At 50.4% G+C, this 26,155-nt stretch overlaps 1 protein-coding gene across 1 annotated transcript in view; it reads left to right on the top strand.

The window, feature by feature from the left end:
* The window catches only part of LOC142250304 (major histocompatibility complex class I-related gene protein-like), a 39,173-nt gene extending 13,748 nt beyond the window's left edge, over window positions 1-25,425 (top strand). Inside the window, exons 3-5 of the mRNA XM_075322444.1 lie at window positions 13,093-13,374; window positions 23,121-23,396; window positions 24,893-25,425. Coding sequence (XP_075178559.1) covers window positions 13,093-13,374; window positions 23,121-23,396; window positions 24,893-25,056 — 722 coding nt within the window. The 3' untranslated portion in view covers window positions 25,057-25,425. The remainder of the gene's footprint in view (window positions 1-13,092; window positions 13,375-23,120; window positions 23,397-24,892) is intronic.
* Window positions 25,426-26,155: the final 730 nt, after the last annotated feature.

Here is a 26,155-nt window from a genome sequence, read left to right on the forward strand (position 1 = left end):
AATGCACTGCAGCAAAAAAGAATGTTATTTATTTTTTTTTTAAATTGTGAAAAGTTTATTCAGAGGGTCATTTATTATTCAACCCCTCAAACCACAAGAATTCTGTTTGGTTCCCCTAAAGTATTAAGAAGTATTTCAGGCACAAAGAACAATGAGCTTCACATGTTTGGATTAATTATCTCTTTTTCCAGCCTTTTCTGACTAATTAAGACCCTCCACAAACTTGTGAACAGCACTCATACTTGTTCAACATGGGAAAGACAAAGGAGCATTCCAAGGCCATCAGAGACAAGATCGTGGAGGGTCACAAGGCTGGCAAGGGGTACAAAACCCTTTCCAAGGAGTTGGGCCTACCTGTCTCCACTGTTGGGAGCATCATCCGGAAGTGGAAGGCTTATGGAACTACTGTTAGCCTTCCACGGCCTGGACAGCCTTTGAAAGTTTCCACCCGTGCCGAGGCCAGGCTTGTCCGAAGAGTCAAGGCTAACCCAAGGACAACAAGGAAGGAGCTCCGGGAAGATCTCATGGCAGTGGGGACATTGGTTTCAGTCAATACCATAAGTAATGTACTCCACCGCAATGGTCTTCGTTCCAGACGATCACGTAAGGTACCTTTACTTTCAAAGCGTCATGTCAAGGCTCGTCTACAGTTTGCTCATGATCACTTGGAGGACTCTGAGACAGACTGGTTCAAGATTCTCTGGTCTGATGAGACCAAGATCGAGATCTTTGGTGCCAACCACACACGTGACGTTTGGAGACTGGATGGCACTGCATACGACCCCAAGAATACCATCCCTACAGTCAAGCATGGTGGTGGCAGCATCATGCTGTGGGGCTGTTTCTCAGCCACGGGGCCTGGCCATCTGGTCCGCATCCATGGGAAGATGGATAGCACGGCCTACCTGGAGATTTTGGCCAAGAACCTCCGCTACTCCATCAAGGATCTTAAGATGGGTCGTCATTTCATCTTCCAACAAGACAACGACCCAAAGCACACAGCCAAGAAAACCAAGGCCTGGTTCAAGAGGGAAAAAATCAAGGTGTTGCAGTGGCCTAATCAGTCTCCTGACCTTAATCCAATTGAAAACTTGTGGAAGGAGCTCAAGATTAAAGTCCACATGAGACACCCAAAGAACCTAGATAACTTGGAGAAGATCTGCATGGAGGAGTGGGCCAAGATAACTCCAGAGACCTGTGCCGGCCTGATCAGGTCTTAAAAAAGACGATTATTAGCTGTAATTGCAAACAAGGGTTATTCCACAAAATATTAAACCTAGGGGTTGAATAATAATTGACCCACACTTTTATGTTGAAAATTTCTTAAAATTTAACTGAGCAACATAACTTGTTGGTTTGTAAGATTTATGCATCTGTTAATAAATCCTGCTCTTGTTTGAAGTTTGCAGGCTCTAACTTATTTGCATCTTATCAAACCTGCTAAATCTGCAGGGGGTTGAATACTACTTGTAGGCACTGTATATATCTGTCTATCTATCTATCTATCACTAAATCCCCATTTACTACATCACTACACCCCCATATACTACACCTGTAATATACTACATCACTACACCCCCATATACTACACCTGTAATATACTACCTCCCCATATACTACATCACTGCACCCCTCCTATACTACCCCTGTAATATGCTACATCACTACACCTAAATCCCCATATACTACACTTGTTATATACTACATCACTACATCCTCATATATTACACCTGTAATACAGCACATCCCCATATACTACACCTGTAATATAGTACATCCCCATATACTACACCTGTAATATAGTACATCCCCATATACTACATCACTGCACCCCCCATATACTACACCTATAATATACTACATCACTACATTCTCGTATACTACACCTGTAATAAACTACATCACTACACCCCCATGTACTACATCTCCATATACTACACCTGTAAAACTACATCACTATACCCCCATATACTACACCTGTAATTTACTATATTACTACACCCCCCATATACTACACCTGTAACAAACTACACCACTACACACCCATATACTACACCCCTATATACATCACTACACCCCCATATACCACACCCCTATATACTACACCACTATATACTACACCTGTAATATACTACATTACTACACCCCCCATATACTACACCTGTAACATACTACACCACTACACCCCTATATACTACATCACTACACCACCCATATACTACACCTGAAATAAAGTACATCACTACACCCCCCATATACTACACCTGTAACAAACTACACCACTACACCCGTATATACTACACCACTACACCCCTATATACTACACCTGTAAAACAACATCACTACACCCCCATATACATCAGTACACCCCCAATATTAGCCAGCAGCAACCCCCCCTCCTTAAGTTATTAGTCACCACTCACCTATCCCTCCTCAGGCACCTCCGTACGGGCCCCCCGCCGAGCTGCTTCTTCTCTTGTATGGGCTCTGGCTGTGCCGATGTTGTCCTCCTAGGGGCCCCCGCCTCTGCTTCTCTCCGTGAAGTCCTCCGCTGTGCCGCTTCTTCTCCCGCCGGCCATGCGGGAACTTTTGAAGTGACACACGTGCACGCAGTGCTGACGACATCAGGGTGCGCGCGTGTGTGCCGCCCCCGTAGAAGCAGCCGAGCTGCTCGGATCCGGGTTCGCTGTGGCTTGAGGGTCTCCAGACCCGGGGGTCATGCGGCAACTGAAATGAAGGGGGTGTATGTACAGTGGAATTTAGACAGAGTTCGTGACGCCACCCGTGGTGTACGGTAATTTGGGAGTACCGCCGCTGCCGTTGGGAGTACCTGGGGTGATGAAGTGGGGCAGCCAGGAGTCATAGCCCTTCACGGGTAGGGTGGATGCCCCGGGACTTGGTGGGGGGGTGCCGTGGGACAGAGGGGTCATTTTCGTACTCACTCAGTCAATAAGCAGACGCTGACAACCGGGTAAACCAACTCTCTGGGTGCCGCTGCCACTGAGGGGAGCTCATCCGGGTCCCGTCCCCTATAGTGTTGCCTGGTGATCCGTGACCTGCCTTCTGGCACTAAGTTTGACTTCATTGTGGTGGCCCAGTAGTATGGAACTTGCCGGGCCCCGCTCCCCACTATGGCTAAGTGTGGGAGTTTGCTCTCAGGGCTCACGCTTGGGATTTTCTGGACCATTTTGGATTAGAAAGTCCTATCCCTCTCGTTGCGCTAATGCTCCGATTCTGGAGTGGGTGGGAACAGAGCATAAAGGCTCCGATCTCCTCAGGTGAATTCTCGGGTTGTCTGAAGCTACTCCCCGACCAAGGGTCTGTTTACCCCGCCGTGCCTTTGGTCACGGATCGGTTATAGTGCTAGGCTGCCGGCTGTCTTCCTCGACAGGTCCAGGCACCTTGCCACGATCCCCTGCGACAGGGGGTCCGACTCCTCTAGGCCCAGACCACCGTCTGCAACCTAGACAGTTCCTCTTAGGAGCCACTGCTCCCGACCTCCTCTCTCTCTCTCTACATACTCTGTCTAACTACACTTCTCACCTCCCCTCCCTGACCCCCCCAGGTGGGCGACTCTATTCCACTCTTTCGACCATCCACTGGTGGGTGTGGTGCAGGGTGTATCTAGGATTTGATTTGCTGTTGGAGGCAACACTGTCAGTTAGGGACCCAGAACCAAGAGGGAGGTGGAATACTGCACGGGGAGGGCAGATTGTGCAGTACCCTGTGACGACCTGATAGTTTAGGGGCGTCACACGTGTGTCACAGAGAAAGTGCCGGGCAGGGAACAGAGGAGAGAATCCTGCATTCTGCTGCCTGCACTTACTGTGTGGAGCTGCAGGATTGCTCCCTGCCCGGCACGCAGAGTTCGATCTGACCAGGGCCCCCAGAGCCTGGAGCTCCGGACAACAGGTCAGATTCCCCTCATCACTGTCCAGCGAGCAAGGGCCCCTGTTCACCGCATCGGCTGAACCGGCGATATGTCCGTCAGTGACTAGGACAACTCTTGTCAAGTACTATATTCCATGTCAAGGAAACAGCTTAGGAGATCAAATCTCCCACCATTGTCTCCATTTCTCTCAAACAGCGCCTCGCTGTCTACAATCCTCAGGTCTATATGCATTTCATACACAAGGCGACTGTTGCTTTCGCTACTAGGCCGATTATTTGGAAACTCACTGTGAGCGTATAGTATATGCACAACCGATTCCAACGTATGCGTGCGAGGTGCTTCAGCAAAGTGCGGGGATTTCAGATAAGTGCGGCATAGTTTAAACACAATCTCATAGTTTGACACAAGAACATAGTTTGAATTTATCCTTATATGTTTCCCATTGTTTGTTTTGTTTTGTTTTTCTCTTTGTTTTTCTACTTTACTGTTTATCCCCATTTAATAGGTGCTCCATGGACAATGCTACCAGGTGTGTATCTTGTCAGATGTATGCATGCCTTGAGCAGCCGTTCAAGGGTGAATATGTCTGCACACGATGCAAGCATGTTGCATATTTGGAAGCCAAGGTAACTGATCTAAATAAGCAGCTTGCAACACTCGGGCATTGCAAACCTGGAGAGGAGTTTAGAGCTCACTGAGCTTTCTCTGGCTGGGGCCAGTGATATGGAGGAGGGTGGAGGTAGGGAAGATCAGAACCCAGAGGTAGGTAGCTGGGTAACTGTTAGAAGAAGAGGTAGGGGGAAAAGTGTTAGGGAGCCTAGTCATGACCTGGCCCAACCTAGGAAATATGCCTGTTTGGCTGATATTAGGAATGAAGGGCCAGGACTAGGGTCACTACAGCAGGACGTTGCTCCTAGCAACCAGGAAAATGACTGCTGTAGGAAGGAGGGAAATTGGAGTGCAGCAAAGCCCAGACAGATGTTGGTGGTAGGGGACTCTATAATTGGCCAGACAGACAGGGTTATCTGTCGCCGAGACCGTGAATGCCGAACAGTGTGTTGTCTGCCGGGTGCCCGGGTTCGACATATTGCGGATCGGATAGACAGAGATTGCTGGGTGGGGCTGGGGAAAATCCAGCGGTCATGGTGCACATTGGTACTAATGACAAAGTTAGAGCCAGGTGGAAGGTCCTTAAAAATTATTACAGGGAACTAGGAGAGAAGCTGAAGTCCAGGACCTCCAAGGTGGTGTTTTCAGAAATACTACCGGTGCCACGAGCGTCACTAGAAAGACAGCGGGAGCTTAGGGAGATAAATACGTGGCTTAGAAATTGGTGCAGGAAGGAAGGGTTCGGGTTCATGGAGAACTGGGCTGACTTCTCAGTCGGCTACAGGCTCTACGGTAGGGACGGGCTGCACCTCAATGGGGAAGGTGCAGCTGTGCTGGGGGAGAAAATGGTCAGATGGATGGAGGACCTTTTATACTAGGATCTGGGAGGAGGGAGGGTAGTGGAGCAAATAAGGGGATAGATAGAGCAGATAGAGACAGTGAGACGGTAGGTGTCAATGAAGGATTGGATGGGATGGGATGGGACATGCAAGGAATATAGGGAGGCTAGGAGTATTAAAGGTGTTAAAAGTATTAAATGTCTACTGGCAAATGCAAGAAGTCTTGAAAACAAAATGAATGAATTGGAGACTTATGTCAACCATGGATTATGATGTGGTGGTCATTACGGAAACCTGGCTGGATGAAAGCCATGACTGGGTGACAAACATACAGGGTTATAGTACATTTAGGAAGGACAGGAAAGACAAAAAAGGTGGTGGGGTGTGTATATTTATCAAATCTAACCTAAAACCTGTGTTGAATGATGACATTGGGGGGAACTGCAACAATGTAGAGTCAGTATGGGTAAATGTACATGGGGAGGGTTATAATGGAAAAATGCTAATTGGAGTTTGCTATAAGCCTCCTAACATATCTGAACAAATAGAGGGTGAAATGCTGGAACAAATTGAAAAGGCAGCTAATAATAATAATAATAGGGTTCTTATTATGGAGGATTTCAACTATCCAGACATACAGTGAGACATAGAATCTTCTGGTTGTGCTAAAAGCTGTAAGTTCTTATCTACTATTCAAGACAATTTCCTCTCTTAGATGGTAGGTGAACCGACCAGGGGAGATAATTTGCTAGATCTGGTCCTGTCAAATAGACTGGATACAATTTCAGATCTACAGGTCCAGGAGCACTTGGGCACCAGCGATCATAATATGGTAAGCTTCAAAGTAATATTCAATAGAACATTTCAAAGGGGAAATACTAAAACCTGGAATTTTAGGAAAGCTGATTTCAACAAATTAAGGGAAGAGCTTAAATGTGTAGATTGGGACAAAGTCATGGTAACTGGGGATACTGAACATAAATGGGGAAAGTTTAAGGATATACTCTTAAAGTCCTGTAAAAAACTTATACCCTCTTGTAATAAAATGTCCAGGAATAAAAAGAAACCACTATGGATAAATAAGACTCTACAAAGTATAATAAAACAAAAACAAAGGGCATTTAAAATCTTAAAGGCTGAGAATACAGAAATAGCATTTCAGGAGTATGAAGATATCAATAGGAAATGCAAAAAAGAAATCAAGCAAGGAAAATTAGCTACTGAAACAAAAGTCGCCAAGGACATTAAAATAAATCTCACAATCTTTTATAAATACATTAATGCCAAAAGGAAAACAAAAAGGATAGTATCGGCCCCTTAAAATATAATAACAAGTTAGTTATAGAGGACAAACAAAAGACTGAGATATTAAACAAGCACTTCTCATCAGTGTTCACCAACGAACAGACTGTTGCAGGGATCATCATCAAAGTATAATAAAACAAAAACAAAGGGCATTTAAAATCTTAAAGGCTGAGAATACAGAAATAGCATTTCAGAAGTATAAAGATATCAATAGGAAATGTAAAAAAGAAATCAAACAAGCAAAACTAGCTACTGAAACAAAAGTCGTCAAGTACATTAAAATAAATCCCAAAATGTTTTATAAATACATTAATGCCAAAAGGAAAACAAAGGATAGTGTTGGCCCCTTAAAATATAATAACAAGTTAGTTATAGAGGACAAACAAAAGACTGAGATATTAAACAGGCACTTCTCATCTGTGTTCAGCAAGGAACTGACTGTAACAGGATTCATTCAACAAGTGAAAAATCAAAGTTCACCACCCGATATAATTAATTTAACACAAGGTGAAGTACGCCTACGTCTGAGTAAATTAAACATTGACAAATCCCCAGGGCCAGATGGCATTCATCCACGAATATTGAGGGAATTGAGCTCCGTAATCGACAGACCGCTGTATCTCATCTTTTTAGACTCGCTTGTAACAGGGTTGGTGCCTCAGGACTGGAGGATTGCTGATGTGGTACCGATATTTAAGAAAGTTAAGAGGGTAGATCCAGGCAACTATCGTCCAGTAAGCCTGACATCAGTAGTATGCAAAGTTTTTGAGGGTATTTTAACGGATGACATGTAAAAATATATTGCAGAAAATAATAAAATAACTGACAAACAGCATGGATTCATGAAAGATAAGTCGTGTCTAACCAACATGTTGGGGTTCTATGAGGGGGTAAGTGCAAACCTGGATATTGGTAATGCAGCTGATGTGATTTATTTGGACTTTGCAAAGACATTTGATACTGTACCACATAATAGGCTTATACTAAAGCTCCAGAAGCAAGGACTAGGGGAAACTATATGCAACTGGGTAAGGAATTGGCTAAAAGATAGGAAACAAAGAGTAGTCATAAATGGTACATTCTCTAAATGGGCTATAGTCAGCAGTGGGGTGCCGCAGGGATCTGTGCTAGGACCAATTCTTTTTAATCTCTTTATTAATGACCTTCTGGATGGGAATGATAGTAAAGTGTCAGGGGTACTTTGCACGCTGCGACATCGCTAGTCGATGATAGCGATGCTGAGCGCGATAGTCCCCGCCCCGTCGCACATGCGATAACTTGTGATAGCTGCCGTAGCGAACATTATCGCTACAGCAGCTTCACACGCACTTACCTGCCCTGCAACGTCGCTCTGGCCGGCGACACGCCTCCTTCCTAAGGGGGCGGTTCGTGCGGCGTCACAGCGACGTCACACGGCAGGCGACCAATAGAAGCGGAGGGGCATAGATGAGCGGGACGTAAACATCCCGCCCACCTCCTTCCTTCAGCATAGCTGCTGGATGCAGGTAAGGAGATGTTCCTCGCTCCTGCGGCTTCATACACAGCGATGTGTGCTGCCGCAGGATCGAGGAACAACATCGTACCTGTCGCTGCAGCGAAATTATGGAAATGACCGACACTACACAGATCACCGATTTTCGACGCTTTTGCGATCGTTTATCGGTGCATCTAGACTTTACACGTTGCGATGTCGTTACTGGCGCCGGATGTGCATCACTTTTCGATTTGACCCCGACGATATCGCATTACCGATGTCGCAACGTGCAAAGTACCCCTCAGTCTTTGCTGATGACACCAAACTATGTAGGATATTAAAAACTGACCTTGATAGTACAATATTACAAAAAGATCTGGATAAGATGTCAGAATGGGCAGATACTTGGCAAATGAGATTTAATGTTGATAAATGTAAAGTAATGCACCTAGGACGGAGTAGGGAGAAGGACTTGGGTATTCTTATTACAAATAAGCTGAGCAGCAGCACTCAATGTCAAGCAGCAGCTGCAAAAGCAAACAAGATTCTAGGGTGTATAAAAAGAGAGATTAGATGCCGTGATCCCAACGTATTGTTACCCCTCTATAAATCACTTGTAAGGCCACATCTGGAATATGGGATCCATTTTTGGTCTCCACATTTTAAAAAGGACATTCAGAAGTTAGAGTCAGTTGAAAGGCAGGCAACTAGACTATTACAAGGAATGGAAGGCCGCCCATATGATGACAGGTTAAAAAAAATTGATATGTTTAGCTTAGAAAAAAGACGTCTCAGAGGAGATCTCATTTATATGTATAAATACATGTGTGGTCAATATAAAGGACTGGCACATGACTTATTCCTTCCAAAGACAGTACTAAGGACCAGGGGGCACTCACTGCGAGTGGAGGAAAAGCGATTCCGACAGCTAAATAGGAAAGGGTTCTTTACAGTTAGAGCAGTCAGATTGTGGAATGCCGACCACAAGAGGTAGTAATGGCAGATACTATAACAGCTTTTATATCAGGGCTGGATGATTTCCTCAGTACACACAACATTATTGGTTATAAATGACTTAGTGACCAAATGTAGAACTGGTGGAGGAAGGTGAACTAGATGGACCTAGGTCTTTTTTTCAACCTAAGTAACTATGTAACTATGTATGGAATATATATATGAGATGACCAACCGGGGAGGCACCAGATGTTGCAGGGGGGCCAGCTGGGATATTTCACTGGCAGCAGATGGTATTATCACGATAGCTGATATGGGTTGCTGGACCCCTAAACGCTTCCCTCGTGTCCACAACAATTGTCAATAACGGGAGGTGGCACTTATGAAGATCACGGTTTTGGCGCTACCGTTCCCTATTGCAGGGGGTAGAGCAGAGAGAGTTTGTGGCCTAGAAGTCACATTACACTGGTTCTGGCTGGAAACACATAGGAAACCAGTATGGAGGAGAGCACGTGTTCTGCCTTATCTCTCCTGCTGTAGTAAGCTTCACTCCTTTGTGGAGGTGATTATATGAAGAGAAACCTGTCCCCTCAGCAAGGACTGGGATAGAGATTCTGGGAGCTTGTTCTCGCTCTCCTGACTAGATCCAGTTTGATCCAGTTTACTGGATGTGTCAGCCCTGAGGTGGGAGGCTCCTCCCAGCCATTTCCATGGCAACTTGTGAGGAGAATGAACACCTAACTTTCATATGCATACACTAACCAGTAGATGGCAGCAAAGTACATGTAACAATCCTCTGTGTGCACACAGCATAGCACAATGCAATCCATACTGCCTGACTCACAGGGTCCAAAGTAATTCTGGCACACTGGAACAGATATACTGCCACACGACAACTGTTTACCTCAGCAGCAGTTAAACAGGAACCAGGATACCACAAACATATATATATATATATATATATATATATATATATACATATATACATATATATATACATATATATTAGCTGCTACTGTGACGCCCTGGCAAAACCAGGGTGTCACAGCGCCTGCAAAAATCCAGCAAAGTGCAGGCTATTCTCCTCCTTGGTAACCTGATCCCACACCGGTGCAGCAGGACAGACACCCCCCCCAGTGTAAGAGCAAAACAGAGCAGCAGGGGAGGGGCGACAGCAGAGTGTGTGGGAAGAGGGAGAGGAGAGGAGCCCGGAGTTGTAGCTCCCGGGCTGCTACAGAAGCGTGCTCCAAAAGGGCCGGGACAGGCTGTTAGTGAGGAAGGGACTTGAGGTGACCCAGGCAGGGTAGTGGCCCGCCGGTATCGAAAGAGATTACGGATCACTGCAGGGGAGTGGACTCCCCGTTCCCGGCTGAGGAGGAAAGAGGCACCTGGCTGCAGGGAAAGAACAGGGGCTGCTGCACCGTGTGTGGGACTTAAACACCCTCCGTACCGAAGGCTGTGGACTCCGGCAGTTTCTAGTTTACCAGAGACTCTGTGAATTTGTGCCTGAGTGAGTACAACAGTGGCATCCGGCACCACGTCTTGCTGCCCCTGCAACCCTGCACCCCGGCCATCCAGCCTCCCCGTACCACCACCGGGCCCCGGGATCACCAACCCCTACCCACGGAGGGGGAACCAACATCCAACCTGATCCCTGCCATCGCTCCCGGGATCCCCGTCACCAGCAGCGGTGGTGCCCATTATGATCACGACCCGTGGGTGGCGTCACGAACTATCTCCCCAAACAAACCACCCACTTGTCACTCGTGGGCGAGGAGCGCTGCTCGAGTCCCCGGGTCCGGCCCACCGCTCGAGCCACCGAGTAGCAGCAGAAGCCCCGGACCCGAGCGTAGCGAGCGCAGCCCCTCCGCCCGCGACACTACCACTAATCAGTTATACAGGCCGTTTGGACACACATTGCAGGTGGAGTCTGGCTTGATGGATGTTTATAGAGCAATAGGAATGAAGCTATTAAAAATGCTGAAAAGTAGGCAGTGCCCTATGATGATGTGAGTGAATGCATTATGTCCATCCTTTTGCTATGATGCCAAAAATATATTTCCCATAAATATTGTATTGATACAAACCTCAAAATTCATCACTGACCAGTGGCCCGAAAAAGTCTACGATTCTGCTTCAATTAGACTCGGATGCTATGGCCTGGAATGTGTAATTGCCCGCCTCTGCGTAAACGAATCTCAAGCTTTCTGTCTTTTTCTCAAAGGATTTTTCTGCTGTAATTACCTGGTCAGTGCAGGAGGTCCCTACATTAATGGATATCAAAATGTCATCTCTCTCAATTTCTCCAGTTTTAATTAGTGTTTCTCTCCCTAGTTATAAGAATGAATCCCATATGGGGGGGTGAAAATGTCTTTATAGATTTTACAATTTCTCTATGGCCTTCCACTACTGTGGCGCCGCTGACCTGGTCAGGCACCACTGAGTACTGCACCCATGCTGGGGCAGTGCTTGCAGGTAATCCTGAAGGCTGGAATAGGGTGTGTACGCACAGACACATAGCAACCAGGTCTCCCACACCGAGAGAGGACCCTTGGGCAGACCCAAGAGGGGGCGTGCCTCCACATTTCAGCGAGGGTTGTAGGGGGAGGAGCTGGAAGCTAGGTTGCAGTGGCAGTCAGAAAGAAGTAGGAGAAGAATAGGGAGCCTGTCTGAGAGAGAAGCGTGGCAGTCACAAGCGGGACACGCGCTCTCCCTAGTAAGACCCTGCACGTGTAGTAGCCATTGGCGGGGTAGAACGGTCACCAGCAAGTTGGACAAAAAGACGCTGAGGGAGTCAGTCGGTCGTGTACGGAGACTCCTGGTGACTAGACACGCACGGGGAACAGGTCCCTAGAGTAGACGTCCATTTACTGATCTACTAAACCTGCTGGTGAGAGGAACAACAAGTCCCGCACCAACCAACTAGAGTCCGAGCCTCAGCAGCAACGAGAGGGCCCATAAGGAGGATCGAGCCTGGAGCCATCTTCCTTGGTCCACGCTGCTGGCAAACGGGCCAAAAGGGGGAGAAAAAGCAGTAGCAACTCCCCTGGATGAATCCCACGGTACTTTATGTCAGGGGTTATCTGAAACAAGAAGTGCTAGGAAGGCGAGTTAACGGTTACCCTTAGACCAGCCTAAAGGATACCTGGTTCCACTTGGTTCATCTCAGTATCGCCCGGGTATCTCACAAAACATCAAAAGTGAGTAAACAAGTTGAAAGACTTTCTGGACTGAGACTGAGTTATTCTGCGACCTGTTGTTCCACACACACCCGAGCCCCTGGGGTCAGCCTCACTCACGGGAGGCCACACCATCCAACTGCAGATCCCATCAGCCTCAGATGCTCGTTAAACCTGCAGTGGCGGTCACCCATAATCCTGACTGCAAAACCGTGAGTGGCGTCACGACTTCTATATATACTGACATACCTGTCGCCAGAGACTAGCAAGTGAAGACCCTGTGGCGTCCTGGAAGGTGGAGTGATTTCACGGAGGCAGCCGCTACAGGTGGGCGACTCATCATGAAAAAATTCAGTCTCTACTCCCCTCTGGTGTTAGCAGCGTTGTTGTGTCATATTGCTACTTCCTTCTGAAGGTCAGTTATGTCCAAAGGAAGTGGGAGTGAACCTAACGCTGATTGGCTGCAGTGTTTTAGTATCCTGTCTGACCTTATGTGAAGGCTGCAGCCGATCAGTGGCTGCTGATTGGCTGCAGCGGTCACAAGACATAATGTTGTTCCTGCAGTAAAATACAGTAGCAACATTGCAGGAATGTCACCAGCCCGAAAGGTATTGCTAAGAGCTTTTTTTTTCATTTCACTTGTGGCACTTTAGCTGCTAAGCAGGGGCTCTATTTGAGTTGGTGTTATACTGAGGGGCAAGTGCCCATTTGTTTTTTATTTTTTTGTGTGAGAAGTGCATATTGGATAACTACATAATACAATGAATGGACTTTTCTTTTCTTTTAAGGACTGATTTAATAGCCCAATGATTTTTGTGTGTGTTTCCCCTTTTTTTTTAGGATACCACATTCTGCAGAAGTTAGCTGGATGCACGTTACATGATAATGGCACGGTTGAGGCTGCATTGAGTTTTTATTACAATGGAAACCCATTTGTGTCTTTGAATGTGGAGACGGCGAGGATTACAGCAGACACACCGGATAATGATACTGAGGAAATTGCACAAATATTTAATTTTAACGAACCTTTACTGGAAGAAACACGAAATATTTTGGTGAATACGTGTGTCCCGCACATCACCAAACTGCTGTCTCTGGGAAACTGCACATTTAGTAGGAAAGGTAAGGAAGGCCGGCCTCGCGAGACTGATACAGAAGACTGTGACTTCTTGTAGGTCTCTCTTTATTTCCATATTATTTCTGACGGTCAGTGTTAGTGCACATGAACAGCAGCAATGTATGACGGAGCACGGCTTCATCTCACCACGTGCAACATAAGTGGTTCATCCAATACTGTTCTGTGACGCCCTGGGCAAGCCAGGGGTCACAGGTCATGACACCACCACACCCTACACCCCGGATAGGTACACCAAGGCTAGACCCAAAATCCTTGTTGCCTTCCTCCAGGGGCTGATGTCCACACCAGGGGGGGGAGCCAGGCGGTTGGTCTCCACCCACCGAGGAGAGCACAGTCCTGGAGGCAGGAAAACAGACAGTAAGAGGGAGTTAGAGTCTGGAGGAGGGAGAGAGATTAGTTGAGGAGGAGGAAGTGAGAGGAGGTGAAGTGGAGAGGTAGAGAGAGGAGAAAAGTGACAGTGACAGTCTGAAGTTGGTCCGGGTGTGTGCCCCGGACCGTGACAGCAAGGTTAGCAGACGGCGGTGACCGGCTGCAGTGGAGGCTGATCGGAGGTTGCCGAAAGGACCGTGGACGGGTGGTGGCCCAGCTGTACCGGAGCGGTATACGAAGAGAAGCCAGCACCATTGTCAGGGGCCTTTCGGATCCCGGCAAGGCTTGGAGTCGCCGAGAATTTGCCAAATCCGGACCACCAACCCCCTACCCACGGAGGGGAGAACTAACAACTCTGCTGCTCCCTGTCACCCCGGGATCCCCATACAGAGCAGCGGTGGTGTTACCAACAATCACCACAACCGTGGGTGGCGTCACGAACAATCAATCCCCAAATCAAACCACCCTTTTCACTCGCCGGGCGAGGAGCGCCGCTCGAGTCCCCGGGATCCGGCCCACCGCTCGAGCCACCGCTGAGCAGCAGCAGAGCAGCAGTAGCCGGACCCGAGCAGTGGGAGAGCACAGCGTTGTCACCCTCCTCCCCGCCCGCGACAACTTGGCGTCACGAACAGGATCTTACCGCTGTGTCGTCTGGTAGAGGTGCGCCTTGTTACCGCCGGAGGTGTCCGGCCAGAAAATTTCAGAAGCCGCCATCTTTGGCGCGAAAAGTTCCCGCTCGAGCGTCTCCTCGAGTAGTGGAGGCGCGAAGGCCAAAACCCCGCCCCTGTAGAGGAGGAGCCGGAAAGAGGCTAAGGGGGACGAAATGGCGACTGGTCGCATGTAGCCGCGGCTATAAAAGCAGGGACGCCAGGACTCTGCGGCCATCTTGTTCCTGAGAGACAGCAACATGTGGATGCCGTCCCGAAGCACCGTAGCCCCCGCGCCGGGAACCGCGGCGTGGGTGGAGATCCGGACCGCGCAGCTCTACCAGAGGCTGCAGGTCAAAATGCAGCTCCTCATGGAGGAGTGGGAGACCGACATGGCGGAGGTTATAGCGGCCGTGCGGAGACGCGAGGAGGAAGCTGAGGAAGGGAGGGTGAGTGACCCACGCCCCGATGCCCTTGAAGGGCCGGTCATCGCGGCTGCGGGACCCGGTCTAAACCCTCTCCCCCTGCTGCCTCCCTCGCCACCCGTCCCGGCAGCCGTGACCCCGCCACTAGGCCCGCTACCACCGCAACCGGTAGCGATACCCAGCATGCCCGCCCCGGCGGGCCGACCTGTAGCCGGAGCCCGTAGCCAATCGGAGGTGCTCCCATGGAAAGCTCCGAAGTCTGAACCGGAGGCGGTTTCCGAGAAGTTCCCCGAGCCGGAGCCGATAGCCCGCCCCGTGCCGAAGGCCCGACAGAGGAAAGCCCCTGTGCCCATCCCCCACACCTCGGCTGAGGTTGCGCCGGGTTGCCGCTGCAAGGCGGCGCCCAAGGCCAAGTCACCGCGGGACCTGCTGCCCAGATCCCCAGCAGTGGGCAGTGTCCAACAGGTCTCGCGGGGCCCGACCCGTGCGCCGGAGCTCGCAGCAGTGCCGTACTGGGACAGGGAGCCGGTACCGTTGGGCCTGGAAATCGGGGAGAGAGAAAGAAGGAAGGCAGAGATGGTGGCCCGTACGATACGAGAAAAGGAGAGTCTGAGACAAGCAACCTTTCGTGTCCGGGGCCCGCTGTATGAGGGGCAGGTGAGGCGGTTTGATGTCCGCCGTGGCTATGGATTAATTTATGAACCGGGCCTCGAGGCCGAAGTGTTTGTAGCCCGGCGGGATGTGAATGCTCACCTGCCAGAAGAGCACCCCGGTCGTAACCTGATGCCGGGCGACTTGGTTCAATACACCCGGCACTGTGGGGAAAGGGGGTGGTTCGCGCTGGATGCGAAGCTAAGGGGCAGCCAGGAGACCCGTGTGAGCGCCGCACCCCCTCCCACAGGTGATGTCGAGGACTCGGAGTAGTGGCAGCGGAGCACCGTTGCACTGTCCCCGTTGGGACCACCATGTGTGTTAAAAGTTGAAAGTGCTTACAGTTGAAAAATGATGAATGATAAGTAAATGACACCGTGAAGTTAGCCTGATTGTCTGCTGCTTGATTGAACCGGTCGTTGCCGGCACCGTTGTCCCCGTGGGGACTGTGAAGCCCCGCATGTGTAGTGTCGGTGCATTACCTTCAGGGACTCCACTTGGATGGAACAGTCTGGTCTTTGTCACAGGTAGGAAATCTTCTATTTGTCGTGACGCCACTCTCAGAATTGCGGTCAGTGGGGACCGCCACTGCAGATTAGGGGACGCCTGGGGCTGATGGTGAGTGCAGTTAGTTGGAATAGCCTCCTGAGAGTGAGGCAAGCCCCAGGGCCCTGTGTAGGTGCGTAGTACCACAAGGCGCAGAATAACTCCACACACGCAGGATGTCTTTCAGGGATTTTACTCACTTCAGGTGGCAGGGTGAGTAACCCGGGCGTAGCTGGGATGAACCAGGCTGGAACCAGGTATCCTTCAGGCTGACTTCTGATGGTGACTACCAACTCGCCTTCCTTAGCCCTTGGTGGTTTGGGGTAACCCCGACTTTTAGTCCCTATGGGGGTCACCCAGGGAAGTTGCTGAAGCCTCTCTCCCCTTCGTTTTGCCATTTGCTTGTTGCCTGGGCCAGATCACTCCAGCTGCTTGCCTCCTGTGAACTATGGGCCCTAACTGTGGCTACGTGGCTGCGGCTTTTGGGTGTTGTGGTGTGGGCTTTGAGGGCCCCACACCGGCAGGTTTAGCAAGGAAAGGTGGATCTATCCCCGCTCCGGGATCTGCCACCCGTTTGGGCCTGGTACTCCCTAGCAGTCTCCTTACTTCCCACTCTGTGCTCTCTCTCTAGCTGGAGATGGGTTTCGGGTAGCACTCCTAGGTGACCGTTCTCCCCCGTCGGTAGCCACTGCGCGGGCGCTGTCAGACTGCAACAGCCCCAGGGGAAGGGGTCAGCTCCTCTCGGAGCTCCCTGGACTCTGCCCTGCACTGAACCGGCTCACTGCTCCTCCTCTCCTGTTCTTGCCTACGCCACCTAGCAACCAGGCTCTCTTACCACACCCCTTGAGAGGAGATGGAGGCTTTTGGCCCCCTCCACTATTCCAGTGAAGGTGAAGGCTTTTCCCCCTCCTGGGATCCCCAGGGGTCCTCTCATAGGTACATGTGTGAGACCTGATCACTATGCGCCTGTGTAGTCACACCTCGGTCAGCCTTCTGGATTACCTGTATTGTACTGTCCCCAGCATGGGTGCAGTACTCAGTGGTGCCTGACCAGGTCAGGGGCGCCACATTCCCCCTTAGTTATCACCAGCACGTCCTCGGGCTGCAAGACAACATTTTAAAATGCATAAAACATTAAAACATGTAAAACATTTTTTTTTTTTTTAAAAGCACCAGGTACCATACATCACCACCCTCCACCCACAAGTCCGTTAACCCACCCAAAACCCTCTCACGTTGGCCGCGCCTTCAGCCACTTCTGGCAGGATGTAGAGGCGGCTTTCATGGTCTGGTGGTCTTCAGGGTATACCTGGCCTGGTGGAGCCGCGCCTTCAGCCACTTCTGGCAGGATCCAGAGGCGGCCTTCACAGTTGGTGCTGACCAGGTACCCTCTTTGTGGTGGAGAGCCAGGCCCCATAAACAGGCATGCTCTCTGGTCGCAGGTAAGCCAAGGCCCTATATACGGACGTGCTCTCTGGTTGCAGACGAGCCAAGCCCCTAAACAGGCTGACTCTGGTGGTGGTGGTGCCCTCTGGTGTAACTATTTACACTGCGAGAGTTTGTGGCTATAGCCAGTTCATAGCCTTAAGGTTCATTTCTCACATCAGTTTATGTGGGCACATCTCTTAAACTTTAAAACGTTGCAAAAACTTCAAAACTGGTAACTTGCTTTACTTTACATGAACTTTATGCAGACTCCTCCTCACCAGGGCTTGGGCCTGTAGGGCTGCGGCACCTGTTGCTTCCTTGACCTCTTTCTTCGTCTTGATGCATGGTAAACTGCACTGTGTCTCCCATTCTCAGGTTTCTTCCAGGATGTCCTCTGGGCAAGTGGGCTCTGACGTCTCGTCTATTGACAAAAATGCCCTCTTTCATACCTGATGCCACTATAAAGCCGTATCCGCTCTTCAAGTTAAAGTCTTCCACAATTCCTCTACAAAGGGGTCCTCTGACCTGTGCTTTGGCTCTTCTTAGGGACCGTTTTTCTTCTAAGTCTCGGGCCATGACTTCTCTCTGCTCTGGGGATTGCGGTGCAGGGAAAAACTGGGTTCTGCTACGGCGCCGTGTCTTGCGGGCTGGATTCTGCGAGGTACAGCTTACAAGCTCCCAGGTGAGGCTTTTGGGCAGATCTTCTTCAGCAGACGGTGTTAGGTCTTCCTCATCCCAGCGGGAATATGGCAACATCTCCGGCTCTGGGCATGGATCCACTGCTGGTGGCTCCTGAGTCAGCTCCTCAGCTTCCTGGCCTCCCCTCCCCCTTAGTGCTTCTGAGCACTCCTTTGGTGGCAGTGCTGGGGATTGACTTTCTTCAGCAGGCCCAGGCGAGGGACTCTTTGGCGTAGTTGCTGCAGGGGTTGCCGGAATCCTCTTGGGGGTGTGCGGAGGGAGCATGTACTGATCCACCATCTCCTGTGGGAACTTGGCCTCCATGTCAGCCTTCAGCTGCCAGTATGCGGGGTCCTCCCCTACCAGGGACTTCCTAGCAGGGACCTCCTTGGACTGGGGAGCGGTGTCTGCTCTGGCCTTGCAGGCCGGGAAAAATGGTGATGCAATCTTGTCTTGGCGGGCCGCGCCCGGCATGGCGGCGGCCTGGTCTTGGCGGGCCGCGCCCGGCATGGCGGCGGCCTGGTCTTGGCGGGCCGCGCCCTGCATGGCGGCGGCCTGGATCGGCGTCGCTGTCGCGATGGGATCGGTGCAGGCTGGGCTGGGCGTCGCTGCAGCGATCGGAGCTTGGCGGGCCGCACCTGGCGTGGCTGCGGCCTGGTTCAGCGTCTCACTTGCGGCATGGATGAGGGTCGCGGTGGCAGCCGGATCTTTGCGGACCGGACTGGGCGTTGCTGCAGGGACCGGGTCTTGGTGGGCCGAGCAGGGCATCGCTGCGGCGGCCTGAGCTTGGCGGGCTGCACCTGGCGTGGCTGCAGCCTGCTTCAGCGTCGCCGCGCCGGACGCCTCTTCAGGGGCCGCGGACGTGGCAGCAGGGGTCGGGGCACTCGCGCTGGCAGGGGCATCACTGGACTCACCCATCGGTGGCAGCATCGGGGTCTGAGTCGTCACCGCCCGGTCTGGCACTCGGCGCGCGGCTCTCCCCTCATAGGCCTGAACCGCCGCGGTCATCCACAGAAACTCCGTCCGTCCCTCTCTGATCAGCCTTCCGACCCTGGCCTCCAGTTGATCGCAGAACTCGGCGAGCTCCCGACACCACCAGGCAGCGGAGCCTGGCTCTGGGTCTCTGCATTCAGACGCCATTTTCTCTAGCAACAAGCTGCTGGCTTCTTTTCCGTTCCGCCGTCTCTGGACGCTTCCGCTCTCTTCACAAGCGAGGTCAGAACCCTGCAGGGGATCTCTGGGTAGCCACACCTCTTCGTGGGCGGTAACTTCTCCCAGCGCGGGCTGCTGTTGTTTTTCAGCGCGCTTTTCATGGTGGCAATATGGCGGCGCTTCCAATTTTTCAAGCGGACCGCCCAGGCACATGGTCACCTGTCTAGACAGGTCTAGTCCTTATCCTGTTCACAGCGCCAGATGTGAAGCCCCGCATGTGTAGTGTCGGTGCATTACCTTCAGGGACTCCACTTGGATGGAACAGTCTGGTCTTTGTCACAGGTAGGAAATCTTCTATTTGTCGTGACGCCACTCTCAGAATTGCGGTCAGTGGGGACCGCCACTGCAGATTAGGGGACGCCTGGGGCTGATGGTGAGTGCAGTTAGTTGGAATAGCCTCCTGAGAGTGAGGCAAGCCCCAGGGCCCTGTGTAGGTGCGTAGTACCACAAGGCGCAGAATAACTCCACACACGCAGGATGTCTTTCAGGGATTTTACTCACTTCAGGTGGCAGGGTGAGTAACCCGGGCGTAGCTGGGATGAACCAGGCTGGAACCAGGTATCCTTCAGGCTGACTTCTGATGGTGACTACCAACTCGCCTTCCTTAGCCCTTGGTGGTTTGGGGTAACCCCGACTTTTAGTCCCTATGGGGGTCACCCAGGGAAGTTGCTGAAGCCTCTCTCCCCTTCGTTTTGCCGTTTGCTTGTTGCCTGGGCCAGATCACTCCAGCTGCTTGCCTCCTGTGAACTATGGGCCCTAACTGTGGCTACGTGGCTGCGGCTTTTGGGTGTTGTGGTGTGGGCTTTGAGGGCCCCACACCGGCAGGTTTTTTAGCAAGGAAAGGTGGATCTATCCCCGCTCCGGGATCTGCCGCCCGTTTGGGCCTGGTACTCCCTAGCAGTCTCCTTACTTCCCACTCTGTGCTCTCTCTCTAGCTGGAGATGGGTTTCGGGTAGCACTCCTAGGTGACCGTTCTCCCCCGTCGGTAGCCACTGCGCGGGCGCTGTCAGACTGCAACAGCCCCAGGGGAAGGGGTCAGCTCCTCTCGGAGCTCCCTGGACTCTGCCCTGCACTGAACCGGCTCACTGCTCCTCCTCTCCTGTTCTTGCCTACGCCACCTAGCAACCAGGCTCTCTTACCACACCCCTTGAGAGGAGATGGAGGCTTTTGGCCCCCTCCACTATTCCAGTGAAGGTGAAGGCTTTTCCCCCTCCTGGGATCCCCAGGGGTCCTCTCATAGGTACATGTGTGAGACCTGATCACTATGCGCCTGTGTAGTCACACCTCGGTCAGCCTTCTGGATTACCTGTATTGTACTGTCCCCAGCATGGGTGCAGTACTCAGTGGTGCCTGACCAGGTCAGGGGCGCCACAGGACCACTTAGTTTGCATAAGTGACTGCTTATGGACAAGCCCGTGAACTTTCAGGGCAACCACGAACTAGTGGCATGTAAATATATGTTTGTTGCAGCTTACCGTTACCGCCTCCGGAGAGGCAGACTGGAGGAAGGGCCCGCAGTGGAGCAGGCTGGGGCCCAGCCACCACAGGAACCGGTGGCAATCCTCTGGAGGGGGAAGGACAGATCCCGCTCGGGTAACTTGTGCAGGACTGGGGTCAAGGGGTGCTGCCTGCTTTCTTAGTGGCAGCATCAGGGCCAGGTTGCTTGGGTGGGAGAGAGCGGAAGCCGTAACCGTTTGAAACCGTTTGCAACGTTTAAGAAAAGTGCCTCCCGATGTGGGATGATGTTAATATACTTGTTATATGTGTTACCGTTTTCTTTATCTTTTCAGAAAAATTAAACCGGTGTTGGACGGGCAGCCCGCGGACGGTCTGCATTTTGCTAAGGGGGAAAGTGACGCCCTGGGCAAGCCAGGGGTCACAGGTCATGACACCACCACACCCTACACCCCGGATAGGTACACCAAGGCTAGACCCAAAATCCTTGTTGCCTTCCTCCAGGGGCTGATGTCCACACCAGGGGGTGGAGCCAGGCGGTTGGTCTCCACCCACCGAGGAGAGCACAGTCCTGGAGGTGGGAAAACAGACAGTAAGAGGGAGTTAGAGTCTAGAGGAGGGAGAGAGATTAGTTGAGGAGGAGGAAGTGAGAGGAGGTGAAGTGGAGAGGTAGAGAGAGGAGAAAAGTGACAGTGACAGTCTGAAGTTGGTCCGGGTGTGTGCCCCGGACCGTGACAGTAAGGTTAGCAGACGGCGGTGACCGTCTGCAGTGGAGGCTGATCGGAGGTTGCCGAAAGGACCGTGGACGGGTGGTGGCCCAGCTGTACCGGAGCGGTATACGAAGAGAAGCCAGCACCATTGTCAGGGGCCTTTCGGATCCCGGCAAGGCTTGGAGTCGCCGGGAATTTGCCAAATCCGTTAGTGAAGGGGGCCTCCGGGTTTCCAAACAACCAGGTCCCGATTGAAGGCAACAGTCCAACCGTAGTAGAGAGACACCGCCACCGCCAAGACACCAGTTTCTCAGGGCCAGCGCCTGCGGGCAAAGAGAGGGGCTCCTCCGGCCCATATCAAAGCCGAGGAGCGGGTAACCGGTGGGGACCCATCGCTACCAACAGAGTACTAGGTGCAGGAAAAGTGACAGTCACCGCTAACTACCGGGGAAGAGCAAACGCAGCCGTCCGTGGGAACCGTCTTTCCAGCCGTGTGTTTTACCGAGAGCTGTGTCATCGTCTCAGGCTGAGTGAGTACCACCGTGCCGTGCGGCACAGCGCTGCCCCCGCGACCCTGCACCTCACCAGGCCCCGCACCTGGCCTGCCATCCCTCATCCAGAACCTCATCACTGGGCCCCGGGACCACCAACCCCCTACCCACGGAGGGGAGAACTAACAACTCTGCTGCTCCCTGTCACCGCTCCCGGGATCCCCATACAGAGCAGCGGTGGTGTTACCAACAATCACCACAACCGTGGGTGGCGTCACGAACAATCAATCCCCAAATCAAACCACCCTTTTCACTCGCCAGGCGAGGAGCGCCACTCGGGTCCCCGGGATCCGGCCCACCGCTCGAGCCACTGCTGAGCAGCAGCAGAGCAGCAGTAGCCGGACCCGAGCAGTGGGAGAGCGCAGCGTTGTCACCCTCCTCCCCGCCCGCGACAGTTCTACATTAAGTACCTTTGTACTTCACGTTCGCTCCGTCTGTCAGGAAAGCTCCCATGTCCATAACAAAAGTGCACATAGTAATAATGGTCATCACTGGCGATTCTGTGTCCAAAGTGTCATAAACTAGAGACTTAAACCGGAGGAAACATTTGGGAAAACTCCTCACAAGTTAATCTTCTGTCTTTTCTCTTAACGTTCCTCACACTTATGTTGAAACATCAATTACGGTCAAAGCTTTTAATGCTGAGTGCCACTGCCTTTCCTTCCATCATTGTACATCTATAAAGAGACAGGTTGTGGCTGACCTCACGGACAGGTTCTAATGTCTGCCCATCGGCAACTTAATTATAACCACAGGAACTTTCTGATTGTGGAGATCGAGCAGAATTAACTTGTGAGGTTTTTTGTGCTTGTGTTTTCCCTACTAGGGCACATCTCACAGGGGGTAACGTGCTCATCACCTAGTTGAATATATAGCAAGACAAACCTTCCCCCAGAAAAATTGACTGTTTGCTATAAACAATCAAAACCTTAACAATCAGTTGATTTCTGCTGTGATTTTCCCATTAGAGGGGATGTCTATGATGTCTTCACCTTTATCTTGTAGGTGCGAGGCCGCACCCAGCTCATGGACATTACTCCTTGTGTCTCCTCTTACAGAAGTTCCAGTTGTGAAGGTGAACCAGTTTCCCATAGACAATGGCACACTGAGGGTGCGCTGCCGGGCGTATGGACATTACCCCAAAGACATCTACATAATGTGGTACAAGAATGGAGAACAGATATCAGAGGAGATGATGGAAAGGACGACCCTGCCATTACTGGACCTGACGTATCTGACCTCTTTATCGTTCAATGTCACGTCCATGGCTGATGATGTGTACACCTGTAAGGTCAACCATAGTAGCATGCTGCAGGACTTCTCCCAGGACTGGAGTAAGTGGAGTAAATGGTTAAAAGTAGAGTAAACCCCTCATTTTACAATATTGATTTCCTATTGCTCCATCTACAGACATAAAACTGACAAAATAAATAATGCTGAGTAATAATGAGCCTCATAGGGAGATAGGCGAAACCCATAAAAGTTCATAAGGGTAGAAGTCAGATAAGTTACAGGGTAATCGACGGAAACAACAAGGGGTAATATACTGGATTTCAATGGACTATAACACAAACTGTAAGCAAGAAAAAAACCTTCCTAAATGTCTATGTTTCTGACAGTCTAAACTCAGGGAAAGTCGGAATTTCCAGCGCCCCCTGAACTCAGTGTAATACTTTAAAGTAATCATTCATAAAGCCTTCTGCCTGACACCGGGAGCCACAATGACACGTCCACCTTTTATTCTATTCTCCTCGGGGGCAAAGCTCAGCAAGCACCAGAGGAACCACCATGTGCCATATGTCAGCTCATCAATCACCGTCTGAACAGAATAACGTCCACCGAGTTCCAGGTTGTCCTTCTCCTTCTCTCACAGAATAAACATTTGTCATAGATTTTCTAAAATGTTTGATTACTGGGACTGGGGAAGTTTGTATGGATCTGATATAATGCACAGTAGACGGCCACCCTATAATATGCTCCTGTGATAAATATTTATTATGGGGGGAAAACTCTTAACAAATTACTCCATCAATTACTCATCCAAAATATTAATAGAGGGAACATTATATGGAGATTATATTGGGCATCGTACAAACTCTCTTAGGAGCTCTAAACATTCGGCTGCTTTTCTTCCCTCATTATTACTTAATGGACAGAAATGACAAAGTGATCAAAACTAAAAAAGGGGAAAATGGTAAAGAGCTTCATAGGTCATACTCCTGGGTACCGGGGTTATTCATCCCCTTGTGCCCTTGTTTGTTGCCACATTTGCTGTTTAAATTTGATGTTGATTTATATCACATTCATGAAGAGAAGTCTTGATGAAGGGGTCGTATGATCCAGAAACGTTGACATTTTATCCACAAATAATGAATATTGCTAAAAAATGACACAACAATCAGTGATTACTGACTGAGAGCAGTGCGGGGTTTCAGAATCCTTCAAGTAGCTACAGATAAGAAATGACAAAGTCACATTCCCTGATATCTCTCGGAGCAATATCCCCCAGGAGCCTCCACTCTATGTCGTCAATTGGCCCTAATAAGCGATATCAGCTATAGACGTGCAGGAATAATAATGTCTGATAATCTCTGTCTTGTTCTATGTAGGGACAGGGGAAAGTTGTACCCGGAGTGCAGAGCGCTGCCGGTCCTGTCTTTCCTGTTCTCTGGCGCCTCTTCTGCTTTTCTTATATTACGATGCCTAAAGCTTCTTCCCAATCTCTTAATTGCATTTATTGACATAGAAACATTCATTCATGGACATTATCATATATATACAGTATATATATATATATATATATATATATATATTTTTTTTTTTTTAACAGGGATGTCTGGTGATTTCGGCAATCTCAGCAGTACCCCCTCTGGCCTCTCTGATGGAGCAGTGATCGCCATCTGCCTGGCTGTCGCCCTTGTCATCGTTACTGTTGTGTTGGGTTCAGTTTACTTCGCAAGCAGCAGAAGAGAAAGACTAATCGAGAGCGATTAAAGAACAAGTCACCCCCCAGCACTAAATATATGAAGATCGTCATCAAATCAACAAAAAATGCGGCAAAAGGTCGTCTGATGACTCTGAGACAATATCTCATGACAAGACAAGACAAGATCTGATGGTGCAAGAACCGTACAATGCCCCATCCAATCTGCACAGGACATTCCCCACGGCTCAGCCCGTTGTGTCTGCTCCGCAATGACAGTGACTCCTTCCTATCTAAGAAATAGGGAAATCTGTATTCACTGAAGGCTGTTTTTACCGATTTTTGAGAATAAATGATCCGTCCAGAAGGAGAAAGAAGCGGATTTCTTTAACAAGATATATTACAAACTTTATTATATTCCTGTGTATTCATTTATGAAAAAAAGAATAAAACAACAGTTACTCTTAAAGGAGAGTCAGTCGGTGATGTATCTTTCATTACATTTCTGTTAGCGCATAACATCCAACCCCATGGCATCCCGGAGCATATCATGCAACCCCTTCACTGCCCTGGAGTTTATTAAATCCGGCCTCTCGTCTCCTAATGTATAGCATCTGACCCCTCCACTGCCCCCCATGTATAACATCCAACCCCTGACCCCCGGTTTATAATATTCAACCCCTGACCCCCGATGTATAACATCCAACCCCTGACCGCCAGTGTATAACATCCAAACCCTGACCCCCGGTGTATAACATTCAACCCCTCATCCTCAGTTTATAACATCCAACCCCTGACCCCCGGTGTATAACATCCAAACCCTGACCCCTGTTGTATAACATCCAAACTCTGACCCCCATTGTATAACATCCAATCGCTGACCCCCGGTGTATAACATCCAAACCCTGACCCCTGGAGTATAACATTCAACCCCTGACCCCCGATGTATAACATCTGTGTAGCCCCATTACCTTCAGGTCGCCTCAGGGTCTTCAGGGACTTCACGTGCTGGGAACCTTCTGACAACAGGCAGGTCAGGTTAACTTCAATGGGAATTGTGACGTCACTCTCGGAAATTGCGGAAATTGCAGTTTAGGGAGCGCCTGGGGCTGATGATAAATGCAGCCAGTTGTTGTAGCCTCCCGAGAGTGAGGCTGGCCCCAGGGCCCA

The sequence above is a fragment of the Anomaloglossus baeobatrachus genome, chromosome 9 (genome assembly GCF_048569485.1).
Source record: "Anomaloglossus baeobatrachus isolate aAnoBae1 chromosome 9, aAnoBae1.hap1, whole genome shotgun sequence".
NCBI classification, from domain to species: domain Eukaryota; kingdom Metazoa; phylum Chordata; class Amphibia; order Anura; family Aromobatidae; genus Anomaloglossus; species Anomaloglossus baeobatrachus.